Consider the following 16,904-nt stretch of genomic DNA (forward strand, 5'->3'; position numbering starts at 1 on the left):
TATATTTTCAGTAATCTCAGTACCAGATTACATTTTTTTTTTTGTGTTCTTCTTAGGACAATTTATTCCTTGCATTGTACTTTCCAATTTGCTGAAATGTTAATAATTCATCCTGTTAGCTTTTCTGTTATAAATTCTACAGTCATGAGTACACCTACTCCTCCCTAGCAGCTTTTAAACTTGTCCAGCAGCTTTAGTCTCACCAAACAAAAGGGAAGCATCTCAAAAAATATTAAATACTAACACATCATGTGAAAATAAGACTCTGGTAGAGTGCCATAACCAAGTGAAAAGTTCAGATATTCAACTGCACTAGATACAAATTAATTCACATGAGAGATACCAAGAAGTAGGCATCACTATTTTTGATGTTCCCAAAACTAGTTGCTTTTACTTCTGCTGTCTGTACTGATATCCTGTTACTTGACTCAGCATTTAAGTGCAAATCTCATTTAAAAATCATGATTAATGCTCTCCAGTAATAATTGTTTCTGGTTAGCTTCATGGCATTACTATTCAAAACACAGTGCTAACCTTTGTTTTGAGAAAAGGCTTCCTTCTCCACATGTCCACTTGCAAAGCTCTCGAATTTGCAAAATTGTTTAGACTCAAAACACTGTATTTATGGTCAGGACTCAAAGCTAGGTTTTGCTCTTTTCTTTCAGACTTTTAGTGCCATGCCAAACTGGTATTTAACCCAGTGTCAAACTGAATATCGCTACCAAGAGACATCCAGAACTTCTGCAAAATCCCAGGTTTATTTTATCAGAGTCAATTAAAAGTATTTTTAAAGCCTCGGTGGGGAACTCATTGTCTGATGCGACGAACGTCAATCCCTTTCACTCTGTTGATTGCGAAGGTGCTCTCTGGAAGGTTTGACACGCCGTTCCGTAGAATCTGTCCCAGAATGGGTCAGGCTGGAAGGGACCAGAGCGGCTCATCTGGTCCAACCTCCTGCTCAAGCAGGACCAGCCCAGAGAACACGGCACAGGATTGTGTCCGGACGGCTCTGGAATATCTCCAGTGACGGAGACCCCACAGCCTCTCTAGGCAATCTGCTCCAGAGCTTCGTCACCCACGCAATAAAGAAGTTCTTCCTCATGTTCAGGTGGAACTTTCTGTGCATCAGTTTCTGCCCATTGCCTCTTGTCCTATTATTCGGCACCTTCGAAAAGAGCCTAGCTCCAATCCTCTTAGACCGTTAGACATTTATGCACATCAACGGTGTTTCCCACAGCCCGGGCGTTTAACTGGATGCGGCGCGCGGTTTAAGGCACAGGGCGGGATGCTTTAGGCGGAGTCGCCACATAAATGCCGCCCTGTCGCCTGTCCCCCCAGCCTCCCCAGCCTCCCCAGCCTCCCCAGCCTCCCCCGCCTCCCCCGCCTCTCTCCTTCAGCGCCGGGGGCGCCCCCACTCCCTGGCGGCGCGCGCGCGCCCGAACCCTCGCGAGAGGCCGCCGCTCGCGCCCGCCCGTGCCACGTTCAAATGGGCCGGCGGCGGCGGCGGCGGCGGCGGGGGAGCGCGGCGGGCGCGCGCGACCGGCGGGCCGCCGCCCCGCCTCCTCGCTGCGCCGCCGCCAATCGGGGGCGAGCGGCGCCACGCCTCGCCGGCGCGATTGGCCGGCGGCGGGCGCGGGGGCGGGACTGCGGAGCGCTCGGGGTCGCGCTGCCGGGGCCTCAGCGCGCTCCCGCCGCACGCAGGGCTCGGGTGGCGGCGGCGGCGGCTCCCGACGCGCTCCCGCTCCGCCCCCCTGCGCTGCCCGACGGGAGGTGCGATGGCTTCCCGCAAGAGCTCCAGAGCCACTGGCGGCAGCCCCAGCCCCGGCTCCAAGAGAGGTGAGCGGCGCTGCTGCGAGAGCGAGGCAGTAGCTCTGCGGGGAAGGGGGCCGGAGCCGGAGGGAGGGAAGGGCCGTCCCCGCGATGCGGGGCAGCCGCCAGGCAAAGCGCTGGGATGCTGCGCCTTCTCCCTGCCTCTACTGCCCTTCTCTTCCCTCCCCTCCTGCCGGCCCCTCTGGTTCCTCCCGCGCTGCGGGAGCTGGGGAGGGGGACGCAGGGGTGGATGGCCGTGATGTGTCCCTCGCGTTCCCGCCGTTCCCTATCCAGGGAATTCACGTGGAGGAGAAAGTTGTCGGGCCTGGGCGGCGGGGACTCCCCTCGAAAGCTCCCTAGAAGGGATGAGATGAGCGCCGGGCAGGCCTCAGCATCTGTGGGTACCCCCGCGACCTCTTCCCCCGGAAGATGATGTGGAACCGGGATGCCCCAGTCTCAAGTTTTTCATATTCTCGTATCCAAACTTGGATGTGGAATATCTCCTCAGACTGACCTGGTTAGGTCAAAATTATTAGATCTGTTGTAGGAGGAGCACCTAAGCTGATGGTTTCTGTAACTCTCGAGGCAAGGAGGAAGAGTCACAGATAAATGCAAGCAGGAGGGTTTTTTGAGGCAGTGATCCCCCACCTCACCGATAAAGAATCCCTTGACAAATCTGACTGCTCACAGACCGCTGTGTGCGGACACTTTGTGTTCATTGGCGTTGGTCAGCATAGCAGTACGCGCCTGAAAGAGGGGAGAAGAGTGTCTGTACTTCTGGAGTCACTATGCAGCCATGCACGCTGTACTGGAGAAAGGAGGTTTTTTTACCACACACTGAGTGTTTACGTGTCGTAGCTTATTTGGATTTGAGCTTGGTGTGCACAGATGTCTAGTGATAAAATGTGGTGATGACACAGAAATATCTGTTGTCCTTCTTTGAATATAGCAATAATAGTGTGAACAATGTTTATTAAAGGCTGAACCATATAGGATTAGTTTACCTACTACATTTTGAATTAAGAGGGAAAGATTTCAAATACACTTAAGCTTAAAAGAGTTTAGAGATAATATTGCAATGTTTGTAGAAGTGGTTTTTTATTTTATTTAAAAGTCCTTTTTTTCAATTGCTGACCTATGCTGTTAGTCTATGTTAATTACAGTTTTTGCTTAGACTGGACATGCTATGATGATTACCCAGTATTAAGCATGCTAAATACAGATTTTCAATTTTAACGCCTTAAAAACATACGTCCGTGTTGTATATGGTAGTTAATATTTTTAATATCGCTTTACATGTTTGTCAATATCTGAAAAATAAATTTATTGGTAAACTGAATCTCTGACTGAATAAAGAAAGCATTCCATGGGTTTTTATTTGTAGTCTGAGTAAAATTTTCTCTCTTTATATTAAAAGATGTCTTTGAGGGGATGAAGCAATATGGGTAATGTGTTAGGCACTCTACTGACATGTAACCTCTTAAATTTCTTAATATACAACACTCCTAGTTAGAATCCCTTAGACAACCGTAGCAATTACAGCATGAAGCTGATGCTGTTTTCACGGTTGCAGCTGCAGAGAGAGGTGAGGGATGGTAACTCCTGTGCAAATAAAGGAACAGCGGGAGGAGCAGAGTGCTCCTAGCAGCCAGTAAGCTTTCCACAATCAAGGGATATGAAAGTCAGATGAGGAAATGATTTTGAGATGGCAAGTAATTGAGACAGAGAAGTACGAAAACCTCAAATCTGAGACACTTTTTGCTTGATAGAAGTATTCACTTTCACAGCAGTTCTTGAGAGAGGATGTGGCTTCTTGCCAAGGCCTTTCTCACAGCTCAAGCCACTGAGGCTAACAGCTTATTTCAAAATCTGTACACTCAAGACAATGCCAGCATCAGTAATCTGCTTTTAGGTTTCACTATCAGAAAATATTTACAGTAAACTACAAATAGATTAAGTTCTAACTGTAGTTTATATAGGTGTTTTCAGGTACACTGTATTGTCAGAAGTGGAACTAAAAATAGTTAAAAATAGAACTCTAGCTTTTACTTTCAGAATTCATATACTAGAACCTGTCAAATCAGTCCTAATAAAAATAAATATTTATTTTAGCTTTGTAGTGCTACTTATTCTTTGAAAATTAGATTTACAGAATTTTATGACTATACCGATAATTTTATTTAGAATACAGAAGTGAAAACCAGGGGAAAATTTAACAGTTTGGGGATACTTAGGGAAACATGTGTTTGTTATTATCTTTACTGGAAGGTTTGGCTGCTTATTACTAGCCTGCAGAATCCATTGTAAAGATTTGGCCTCTCGGAAGAATACCAATTTTAAAGACTGGACCAAGTAATAGATACTTGCTGCATTGTTACTTGAAGCATCATGAGATGAAGGACAGTTTTGTTACGGAAACAAATGTGTAACACCTGGTCATGAATCAGCTCCCTCAGATTTCATGAGATGTGAAATGTGGAAATGTCTTGGGCATTGGCAGGTGCCTACAGAGAAGCCTTCCAGCAAGACTGAGGATCAGCATCCCAGTGAACTTTTGAAATACAGATGGCTGAAAAACGATGGTTTACTTTGTCAACTATGCTTACCTATAGAAGTTCAGATTATAAAACAACTATCATTATGCTGCTGTGTGGGTATATTGTGTCTTACAGTATGTAACAGAGGACTTAAACATAATTTTTATTGAAATTGAGTTGTGCAATAATTGTTTTCTTTGTATCTCTGATGTTAAGTGGGAGAGTTCTTTGTTAGGCTAGGCACCATACAAACCACAGGTTTCCAATGTGAAGCATTGTATCTACAGAGAACTGTATTTTATATTAAAAAACTCATAGTCCTATCTCAGTTCTGAGGCTGTACTGCCTTCAGTCTCTATGATGACAAAGAACTCTTAACATTGCTTTGGTAAATTTTCTTTAATCTCTACAATAATGACTGAGAATCTTCTGGCATCCTCTACTTTTCTCTGCAAGATCCCAGGAGATGATAATTTTCTCATTTTGCTGTTTTAACCACGTGGTTTCCTTACATGTGCGAATGTATTGACGTTTTTTTAACTCATCCTTTGGACCCTCTCGTGCCCCTTGCTGTAGTTCTTTGATTAATTCTTGGTGTTTCAACTTTCTTCAGATTTGTTTGGGGCTTTTTCTGATATGCGTTCAAGGTGACCCAATGTACTTACCAAATGTAATTTTTTGTTATCATTACAACATTTTTAGTTCAGTGTATCACTTCTAGAAAGAAGTTGTGCCTGTTAATTTGCAAGAATTTGCACTTTTTGTCTCATCTCTGTTGTAAAGACTACGTTAGAGTGTGCTTTTATCCGGGTGAGGATCTCCATTAACTTTCTAGTTTACCCAAAGAGCAGAGAAAATTCATTAACTAAACAGGTCATGTTTTGCTACTGAAGTTCTTCTGTTGGGAACACTGAGCTTCACATCAGTGCTTGAAGTGGGATTGGCCATCCATTCTATGGTGTCTCTCAGCTACCCACCTGTGCTATGGTATAACATCTCATTTTCTTGCACCACAGATTCTGTTTAAATATGATGCTTTTATCTATATAAAAATTTGGTCTCTCTAATTTCTGACCTCAGCTGCTGTCCAGTGTGCTTGTTTATGCTCTTTACAGTTGTGTAGTGTGTCATCTGATTTCTTGTAGTATAATCTATCCATTATTCCCTTTTTGTATTGAAACCCTTAGGAAGAAGGGTGTTAAGGTGTTGGAGGTCATAAATGAGATGTAAATTTCAGACGCTCAGTGGGGCTTAACAAATATTTTGACTTGTCAAACTGTTTGCTGACCAAAAATGACCAAAGTCCAAGTGTTTGCTGAACCAAAAAGAATTCTCATGATTCAGTTAGTGTGCTGCTCAAAGTCTTGATTTGGCTTTTAAAATTCATTGTCAAAGTGTTTTCTTGTAACATTATTTGTCTGCAGAAATATACAACCAATTGTTATTGCTGTGTTAGAGTTTCTGTAGGTCTGTTGTGAACAAATGAGAAATACTTTGTGTCTCACTGGTGGAAACTTGGTATACAGTTTAAGAAATTCTGCAGTGATTTCTTTTGGAAGTTTATCCTATTGCCTAGTTTAGTTGCTTACAACTATTTGAAGAGCCTGTATTTTTGCCATTAATGCCAGATGCTAATGCAAATAGCAAAACCATGGAAATGTAGACAGCTCTTTATAATTCATCTGTCTGCTTTGTGTCTTATTCAGGGTGGCCTTTCTGGAAGACATTTTAAAATATTGTAAAATAGTCTGCCAAATTAAAAAATTGTAGCAACAGTAATGGTCCAAGCATCACTAATTTGCATGGTACATTGCAGCAGTGACACTGGTGAAATTGCTACATTTGCTGATTCTCTGCCATTCTTCTCTTTTTTTTCCTTTTATTTTTTAAATGTCCTGTACAAAACTGGAGGCAGTAACTCTTCAAACAAGTCAGTTTTCTAGCTTTGATTCAATGAAAGTGATATAAAAAAATCTTAAAATGGTTAACACAGGTATTTCTCAGCTCACTTGAGCAGATTTGCATTGAAATAGTGAATCCTCAATAGACTCTTGATTCATTTGTCTCTTACTAGAGTTAAGTGAGCTCTATAAAGTCAGCCCTTAAGGTTTATCTGAATGAGACTTTCTCTACACCATTAACTGTTGACAGGTGCAGTAGCTGCCAAAGTTACTCTGGAAGTAGAAACATTCAATTTGAGCACAGTATATGCTTTCATGCCTTTCTGGTTTTCCCATGTTGCCAGGTATTTGTATGTACTTCCTTTACTTTTTCTCAAGGATGTATTATTTTGGGTTTTAAGATTGATAACTTAGTGTAGCAGGATGGACATAAATACAAAGAGCCTGACACATTCCCCTCAGTTGTTTTTCTCCTGAAGGATTCTGAAGCACTGTGAGAGTCCTCTCCAAACTTCCAGAGATGCCGCCACTTGATGAAGACACTAAAGCTCTCATGCCCCTTTTGATCCCGTGTGGGCTGAAATCTTGGGCCTGCTCTGTGTTTTCTAATGGATCTTACCTGTATGCAGGAAGTCACTGTGGGCTAAAAGAAATTATTCACAGTGCTTCAAATATGGAGGAAGGTTGCACTTCACATCTGCAAGGATGTTTGCTTCAATATACTTATTGAGCATTTTGCTAACTGTTTAAATGATAACCTTTTCAATAGCCTTTTGAGGATAGGGCTTGTTTAAAATGCTAGGTGGAAAATCTGAAGTATCTCTGGTACCAGGGAGACAGGAAGCTGGAGTATGTTTTCTCACATTTTGGCAATTACTCTGAGAGTGCACATGAGGATTCCCCATCAGGGGTCATAGCTACTCAAGTGTTCAGTCACCAAGGATGTATATCATATTGAGGGATTAAGAAGTTAAATTTTTTTAATAGTTTAAGCTGCAGGTCTGCACTCAGCTTAATCTAGTTTGAGGTTGCTCTGCAGTCTTGCTCTTTTCAATACCCCTTCCATGTACCTGAATTATTGGCTGTGCATGTGTGAGGTGAACCACACAGGGAACTGAAGCAGAAAGATGATTTTTTTATTTCCCCCCCCTTAGACTGGCTCAATGCATGACTTTATGGAAGGTCATCTGGGGAGGAGGGAAGACATGACAGTGAGTGGGTGGGCATTAGGGGAGGGTGAGGTTAAATCCAGAGTCTTATGTTCAATCATGTAATTGTGGAGCCATGGTGTGAACACAGAAAGGTGACTGGTTTGGTTGGCTATGCTAATGTAATAGCTGGATATATAAGGGCTTCAGTAAAGATAACAAAATTTACTAGCAGGGGAAGGCCTATATGTCAGGATTATTTCTAATTATGGAGTGCATAAAGAGGTGACATTTGAATAATGCTGTCTCTTTAAACTGAAAACCTCTTGGCCAATCACCTATATGAAAAGAAAGGGTTCATTTGCAGCTGGAATCACTTTGAAACATATAATAAGAATTCTTGTGCTAATTTATATGTTTAATTCTTCATTGTAGAGAACTTGAGCAATGAAGTTCTGATTTGCCCCAAGCGGTTTTTTCCTGATGAAGATCACAATCTGGTAATCTGTGTGATAGCCTGCAGCATTCTTTTCCCTAACTGCATCTGTGGGATAGCTCTTTGCATGGAAAAGTTTTGAGCTAAATACTTTGAAATGGGACTCATAATATTATGTGTCTTGAAACATGTTGGAAATTAAGTGTGCAGATAACTATGTAATGAGTTGGAACATATTGCAGTATGTGTGATTCAATTTTGTTAGAACTTCAAAGATTAAACCACTTGTAGTTTTCTTCATATGGAGTTGCACTCTTACTATGCATGTACTTAACCTCATGTAACAAATGTGACCAAGTTGTTTGCTTGAAGACTTTCTTTACAAAACATCTAATAGCTAGGGGGAGTTGTAACTACTCAGTAGTGGTTTTCTGGTTTTGCAGTTTTATTTCCTGAGGTTCTGTTTGTTAACTGACAATTAATTACTAATGCAACATATCTCACTTTCTCATTCCTCACACTGGTGTTTTTTAAATTTAAAAATTCTTAAAGAAAGTTCACATGGCAGTTTGTAACTGTAGTAGTCCTGTTTCTTTCTATAGCAGCTAGAGGACACATAGTAACTAGAAGACACAGACATATCTTTTGAAGCCAGAAGGTTATGTAAACAGCAATTTCTCTGCAACTGAGATCGCCTAAAAACATATTTTAGTAACATGTGAGACACCTAAAACCTGTTTTGTACTCCCTAAGAGTGGCAGGTGCATAGCATCCTGTGAACAAATACCTAATTAAATTGGCTTAGTATCGGACTTGAAACTCTGATAAGTTTTTGGCATTTTAAGCATTTTGAAGTGTTCTTTCTTTCCATGAGCAGAAACCTGTAAAAAGCAGAGTTGTCGGTGCCTGTGTGACAACTGGAGTTTTTCTATTTGAACTCCCTCAAAGCATGAGATAAATTTAAAGAACTAAACCAACACAGTCTGTTTTCTTTATTTTGTGGATTAATTAGGACTTATTGCTAAAACAAATTGATGTGACCCACATTACAGGATAGGAAAATGGAACAATGAAAAAATACCCTTAAATTGATGCCAGCATGTTATGTACAGCCATGAGGATTTTCAGCCTTATGTAATAGAATCTTTTTTAAAGGTCACCACCAGCAAAATTTGCATGTTCTAGGCCCAAGTATTTCTTGTATTTCCTCTCCACATTTACCTTCCTTGAACTTTGCTCCGTCCTAAATACAACCATCTATTTAATTAACCTAGTAATTATGTAGCACTGTTGGCTACATTAAATCATTCAAGTGCAAGATAGGTAGATTGTGTAATTTTAGATCTTATTTCCAAATGTTCAGTGGGAGAGAGCTGGTTAAGCAAAATAACAGCTATTAAAAATCTTTAAGTAATTTGTATAGAGTGGTGTTACAGAGATATTGTTCCTGAAGCAGGAGGCAAACTAAAATTTATTTTTAAGCATGTGGTCTTAACCTTGAACCTCTTGGCTTGATGTTTGAGTCAAGTAAGTTTACAAGAGGCACATTTCACATTGTTTTGGATTTAAATTCTGTTTTGTGATTCTATACACATAAAAACAAAACTAGAGAAAATTGACATAAGTTTTTTTGGAAAAATACAGACTTTTCTGTACAAATCTATTTTGATTAGGTAAATGTATAACAAAATATTTTTATTCTGTCTTTACAGGACTCCTGTTTTTTTTGGTTTTTTTTCTTCAGTGCTAATTGTCTAAGGCTATTATTGTACTAGCTTTAAGTTTGTGGAGAAAAGTTTTAAAATAAAAGTAATCCAAAGTACTCTGATAGTGATATATGCATTAAATATTGATTCAAATATATTGCTGTTGATAGTATTCATTATAAAACTCAAGTTGTAAGCAATGTCCTTTTTAGTTATTTAAGCTGTGTGCACATCTGTGTGTATTTCTTCCTTCTAATAAATCCTTCTTGAGGAGCTACCGAAAAAATTGTCATCCAAATAATCAAAAACTAAAGTAAAAAGCCAAAACATGGCTTGGACAAAATTTGACTAGGTTTTGGATGTGATCATCTTTCTGTCGCATTTAGAGAAGGAGCAAGTACAGATTCAGGATTTTCTCTTATGAATATACATCTCTGTCTTCTTTTCTCCTTCTCTGACTTGAGTAGTTATGCTTAGGTAAACAAGACTTGAGAAGAAAGTTGTTAACAGCAGCAGCTCTTGTGGGGCCAATGGCTGGTCTCTCCAAATCTCACTGAGAAGTGCGGAGCCAGCAAGTAGAGTCCGCTGCTGTGCTGTATTTAGAGGAAGTGCTTTTGACAAGTCTCTTGAAACTGTGCAACCTCCTAGGACAGAATTTCTCGAAAATTTCTCCTTTTCTTTCATTCATGACTGTTTTTCTCATAGAGACAAATCCTTAGGGTTTAAAAAAAAAAACCCAAACAACCAACAACCCTGAAGCTAGTCATTATTCTGATGGGTTTTCTGAGTAGATTTCTTGGGAATAAATTTTATTACTTTTGTTGTGTATGTTTTAGAAGAATCATGTAAATGGAAAGCAATGGGATTTGTTTATAGTCAGAAAAAAATGTGACTACTGAAGAATAATAAATAAATGTAAAAAACCCCACCCTGAGGCTGATGCTTAGCTTCAGTCATCCAGATTATAATCTTATTCTTGTTTTGGAATTTTTTTTTTTTTCTGAAGAATAAATAATTCTGACTTAGTAACACATCACCTTAGCTTACAACTAAAAAACCCTTCTGAATATTGTGATGCTCTCTGTGAGTCAGAAAGCTATCTCTAGGCTTAAAAGTACTTTGAAATATAGCAGCTTATATTCAGAAATGGACTTATTGACCATCTCTTTATAAACTGAATATAAAGCAGCTAAAAACCTATACGTGTCTCTTGTACTTGAAGCATATTTTTCAGATAATAGGCTCTTAGATCTGATTATTGAGGGACTAAAATGGCTTTGATCTTATACCTTTGGGTATACTTAAAAATGTCTTTTAGACCTACAAAGAAGTTCAAGCAGTGTTCCCTAGAGGAGAGAAGTGAGTCTGATCTTTCACATCCTGACTAAGTGAGGAATTCGAGGAGGTGTTTCAATGGAATCACTTTGTCTTTTGAAGGGAGTAGCTTCCTTTCACTAGGGAAGTTCAGCAGGATGCTTATGATCCTAGAGGTTTCTTACATATTTTGTGATGCATCCCTTTTTTTTGCCCACTGTTTTTTTCCCCCTGTAGATGGCCATTCCTAGCATCTCCACAATCAGCCTGCATTGTTGTCTAATCCTGAATTTATGACTTTTCTCTTGCTTTCAATATTTATGTATTTAGATTGTTTGTATAGTGGATTATTTTACTATGAGAAATCTTTAATTTTGCTGTGAAAAAATTGCATTTCAGTTATTTAATTTTTATTTCAAATTTACATTCTGGTCTTTGTATTTCCTTTGAAGTTAGTGCTTTTTGTGTTCCATCAGTTTCCCCATTCCTAATCAGTAAGTTTCTGATATAGATTATTAAAGTCTTTTGGCAGGATGCCAAGGTATCTTTATAACCATATAATCTAGATTACACAAAGTTCAGATCAGAGATCTAGTTTTTAATGAGAAAATAGTAATTAAAATATCTATTTCCCCCCTTCAAATTTCCCTTAAGGTTGTAGTGCTGAAGTAAATTTCTTAGAAACTAAAAGGAAGAATCAATTTTGTATTGCAAAGATTTTTTGTTTAATTTATTGAAAGTGAACCTTTTATTTTAGTAAAAATCTCAGTTCCATCTGTAAAGTAAACATGGAGAAAATAGTAACTGTCTCCCTTTAAAAAAAATAGAGTTCATAAAAGCACAGATTTGTCCATTGAAAGTGTATTATTCTACCCTTGATGTAGAGTAATGCAGAGTAAAAATAAAATATGAAAATAATTTTGATTTCAGATTAGCATTTGGAATCATTATGGTGTAGGGACTTCTTGGAATGCAACAGTTCAATATGTGCTTATTGAGTCAATTATAAAGTACATATTATAAAAAGTCTGTGTGCGTGTATACACTCATATGACCTGTCTCAGTAGTGAGAGTGAAAAAAACCCCTTGTATTTTGATATAAAGGGGAAAATAGATAGGGGAATATCAACAGAGAAGGCTCTGAATTTCCTGAGGCACTTCAGTAAAAATACTTGTTACAGACCCAACCCAATAAACTCCTCTGTGTAAAATCAGTTTAAAATAATTATCTGCAGATCTATTAGTGGAAGGGGCTTGCAGCAGTTGCTTTATCATTAATCATACTGGACAAGATAATTTGCCAAAAATTTCAAGCAGTAGTAGGCCATGCTTATAAAATGGAGGTTGTTTTCTGTCTTTGCACTGCTACTAGTTCTGCTCTGTTGGTGATAAAATGGTTCTTTTGTACCTTATTTTAGCTTTTTAATTGTCTCCCTTATCTGCTTTTTATCTTGCTGTATTTTCTTCTTAAAAGCGCATGTTCTAAAGTCTCCCTTTAATCTAGCCGATTGATAGTTTTTACTTCTGAAATGTGATTTTTAGTTGTTTCTTTGAGGTTAGTGTTTTATTGCTTTTTCTTTTAGTGTGTATTTCTAGTTTCTAGTGACTGCTTGCTTTTGTGCACCCTTATCTCCAAGTGATAAATCATCATTTCTTCCATATAACTTCCTAACCACCTTTGTGGAAAAGCTTAACTTGATGATTTGAAGCCTGACATTTTGTGTTCATAATTGACAATTTTTCCTCTCTAAATTTTTTTGCTTGGACTTTGGTAGTGATGTAGAGGTGTAACTAATGCTACTAGTCTGAATTGTCAATTATACTTCTGTAAAATTAGTTAGAATACATGGCTGCATAGTTGTAGCACAGCTAACTTGAAGATAGTTTTTAAATTTTGGAACAGTTATATAAATCAGGTGAAGAATAATAACTCTGAGTGTTAGGGAAGCAATTGGAATTACTTCAAAAAGAAGCAGCAGTCACAGCATCTGAACACAGTAGAGATGAGACATTGTAAGAAGTCTACACTGTTGACTTTGCTGTCCCAATGTCAAATTGCATTGTAAGTAGATACATATTCAACTTAACCATTGTCTTTCATAAAACTAACAAAAATTATATTGTGTGGTATTTTGAGCTAACCTTGATCCATCTTGCTCTTGGTCCTTTTTCCTTTTGATGAGTTTGAAGAGTTTCCCCATTTTAGCTGTAGTGTCCCCTTTCAGGAAGGAAGATGTTTGTCATTCTTGCAATCAATTAATTTTTAAAGGGCACAAGATTAAAACTCTGGGTACTCGGCTAGAGGTCGACATACATGTGTTAGTTCAGATTTGGAGTGTATGTTTGAAATTAATTTCTTGATTCTCTCAACTCACTTTCCTTATAAGCCTTGTGCTTGTTGTCCTTGAATGGAATTTGCTCACTTAGGTCTAAGTGAAAGGTCAGTAAAAGGTGTGCTGAAATCATTACGGGCATTCTGACAGGTAACATCTGGTTCAGACTGATCCCCCCAAAATATATATCAATGGACAGGGCAGTTCCCAGCATCAGTTAAATACTCTGTGAGTGTACTTGTGGTAAGATCTGCTGTCTGCAAATGCAGGTGCACCTGAAGTGAATTTGCTATAAGTTGCCTAATCTGATGCCTGTCAAAACACTTCTTTGTTTATATACAATAGAATGCATATCATTGTATGTAAAATGATTTTGAATATTTTTTTTATTTCGATTACTTTCACGTTCGGTTACTTTCACTCTGTGTAAATTTCTCCCCGTTTTGCTCTTAATTGCTTGTGCATGAGTTATGTTACTGAAATGTACTAGTCAGGAGGTCTTAAAGCATCTGATCCATTTAATGTATTCCAGTGGCTTTAAAGATAGTTAAAAGATACACTAGTTATAGAATCAACTACCTGTAGTTCCTTTTCATCCATATGAAAAGTCTTTAGCTCTAGTGCTGTTTCTCAGTTTTTCTCCCTTGAACTCCTGAGAATTGCATTTGCTGAATGTTAAAACCACAGGAGATATGTGTTGTTTTTCAAAGTAGATGTAACATTCTTCTGTTTGCTCCATCTACCTGGTAGCTATGTTATTTACAGAAGCATGAGGATAGCAGGGCAGAGTGGTAGATCCTAAAGCTTTTTTTACAGTTGTAGTGAATGAGAAATTAGTTTGTTTCTGACTTCCACCTAAAAGGAGCTGGCTTTTGTTTGATAAGTAATGGGAAAAGAATAGTTTGCTAAAATTTAAGATGGAAAAAAGTTGAAAAGTGTATTAATGGGTTTTTGCTTTTTTTCTGGTCCTTAAGAAGAGGATATATTGGTGACTTAATTTATATTAGCTTTAAATTGTATAAGCGGTATGCATTTTGTCAGAATTGAAGGGAGGGGTAAGTGAGATAATTTAGTGTTAACCCTTTCTGGAAAGGGTCTGCCAGAAGTAAATACAGTATGTACACTTCTGATATGAAAATTCCTTGACAAGAATGCATGAGGTTGCTTTCAAGTAATTCTGTTAGAAGACACAAAACTACATTATAGAAAGGAGTTGTCTCTTTTTTCTTAAAGTAGTTAGCAAGTTTTAAATGAGCAGTGTCTGTGGGGATACTCAGAGCCCGGTAGGGGAGTGCCAACATGGAGAAAGTTTCTTGGATGAGGGCCAATTCAACAAATGCAAGCAGGCAAGCTTTGTGTCCAGACTTGTGTTTCAGCTTATGCGAATGGATTTAATGTCCTTAGAGATCAGGCACTGTGGCATAAATTGCAGCAGAAGTACTATAGTACAATGTGCTTGGTTTCATTCGCTGTTGTTTTTGATGCTGGAGGATTAAGGGGAGGGGAAAGGATCAACTACCCAGGATGCTCTGTTTGGAGGAGTAAGTGAATTTCATTGTCGTCAGAACTAGATTGCCATATGAGTTCTGAAAAGCGTTTGGCTCCTGAGGATAACTGCTCTAAAAATAGATTTGGAGGAGAGGTTTCTCTTGGGTCCAGTTTCAGGTTCCAGCTGAGCTGGCTTTAGGAAACCTGTTTGCTCCTGTTGCAAACAGGAGGATAACAGTGAGGATATTTCTTATTCTGCCTTCAGCATTAATTTTTGGATATCCTGACACACTCACTCTGTTGGTGGAAATCGAGCACTAATGTTATGGCTGACGACACAGGTATAATCCTAACCTTTTTATGGTGAGCAAATGGAAAATGTGTACTTGCAAATACCAGATATGTCTGATTTTATAATCAGCAAAATAACTGGCTTACTGTTGTATGTTTTCTTGCTAGTTTGCTGTCTAGTCTGTGTTACAGGCTGCTTCTGTTCTCTCTGATTATGTGTTTTCTGGACTAGAGGTATTACATGAGTTTATGGCTGGTGGTTAATTGTAAATAATTTTTTGCCTAATAGAGCATAAATTAACAGAAGAGATACTGTTTTGTCTTCAAATATTTGACTTCAGAGTTATTTTTGGAGTATGTAAAATTGCTAGGTGTCTTGACGCTAAGCTAAAGTAGAAAGGTTTTCATACATTTTTAGGTGGATGTGACTTAATGGGGGGTGGGTGAGGTATAGGATTTTATATATTTGCTGTTGAGCGGTAGACAGTGCTTTAAGACTTTCTGATGTCTGCATAAAGACATCTGGTGGTGTAAGCACGGGCTTACCAGATATGGCAAGTGACCTACTTCTGGCATGGCTGGCAGCATGTGCAGGGAAAGGGCTTGAGTTGAGAATTAACTGTTTGGAATGAGCTCTGAGCCAGCTTCAGTCCTTGTAGTGTTTTGTTCTAACCCTGCATGTAGCATTATTTGTGCAGATCATAGGTAAATTTTTTGTTACATAACCTCCATTTATATAAAAGTGTCGTGAGATCAAGCTGCCGTGCTTGAGTTGTTATTCAAGAGTTTTGTAAATAATTTTGCTATAAGGTAGAAAGCCCCAGCATAAAAATATGTCTCTGTAACTATTGTAAACTACATTCTTATAGCAAAATCTATTTTGGAGGAATTTGCATGAAACAATCTCTTATCCTGGAAAAAATATGAATAGTTCTGCTTCATTACATAAATAAGTTGTATTTTCTTTCATTTTCCTGTTCTTCTGATATGTAAAGCTTCTTTCTTGGAAGACAAATAGCAGTAACTGGTCGAAAACAGTAAGGCAAATAAGTGTGAAATGCAGTAAGATCATCTTTCGTGTTTGCTCTAGAACCAAGTTGCAATCTGGAATCATTTAAACTGTTTTTAACCTAAGGATTTAATTTTAAGTATATGCAAAGGTTTCATTGACTGCCTTGCTATACAGGGGAAGCCCTGCTGTTACATACTATAATTGTTTATTTATAGTATTAACATTACCAGTTCAAGGGTACTGTAAGTAATTTTCATACAGTTGAGCATATTTCTGAATGCAGACACTGCTTTTCTGTCCCTCAATTTTCAGGCTACCCTTACATTTCCCACAAGAGAGATGTTACAATGAGCTGTATATATGGACCCTGCACATATATAATTAGAGGACTGTGCAGTAGCAAATGATATATGTCTGATGTGAGGCTAAGTTGCCTCAGTTTCTCTCTGAATATTATTGGGCATTTGTGTTTAATGTAGAAAAGAAACGAAATAGTTGGTGTTTGATCTTTGAAGGGAGTAGTGTTAATAAAATAATTATTTTTTTCAGTAAAAGGCTGAGCTGAGTAAGAGTTAACATGGGTCAGTGGTTTTTATATTGGTCTGAACTTGGTATAAAGCACAATGGATGTAATAAAAGAGTATTTTATTACAGCTGTAAACCTGCTGGCAAGCAGGGTCAGTGAGTACTTACATGTAGTTCCTGTTACAAGAACAAGCCAGTCACCCATCTCATTACTTATCTTTCAGATATACCATTTTATTTTAAAAAAGAACTGTGTTGATGTTTAGCTTCTAAGAGTATTTTTTGTCTTTTTCTATGATCAGTGTTGATAAATACATCTAACATTTCTTTCAATTAGTATAAATATAACTCCTTAGCTTATCACAATATTCATGACAAAGTTTCTTGCAGCATTCTGTAAATCA

General features: G+C 38.5%; 1 protein-coding gene across 1 annotated transcript in view; it reads left to right on the forward strand.

Moving 5' to 3' along the window:
- The first annotated feature begins 1,510 nt into the window (after positions 1 to 1,510).
- Positions 1,511 to 16,904, forward strand: part of ASPH (aspartate beta-hydroxylase) — a 110,820-nt gene continuing 95,426 nt past the window's right edge. Inside the window, exon 1 of the mRNA XM_068187976.1 lies at positions 1,511 to 1,836. Within this exon, the coding sequence (XP_068044077.1) occupies positions 1,776 to 1,836 (61 nt within the window). The 5' untranslated portion in view covers positions 1,511 to 1,775. The remainder of the gene's footprint in view (positions 1,837 to 16,904) is intronic.

This window comes from Anomalospiza imberbis, chromosome 1, assembly GCF_031753505.1.
Source record: "Anomalospiza imberbis isolate Cuckoo-Finch-1a 21T00152 chromosome 1, ASM3175350v1, whole genome shotgun sequence".
In the NCBI taxonomy this organism is placed as follows: Eukaryota; Metazoa; Chordata; class Aves; order Passeriformes; family Viduidae; genus Anomalospiza; species Anomalospiza imberbis.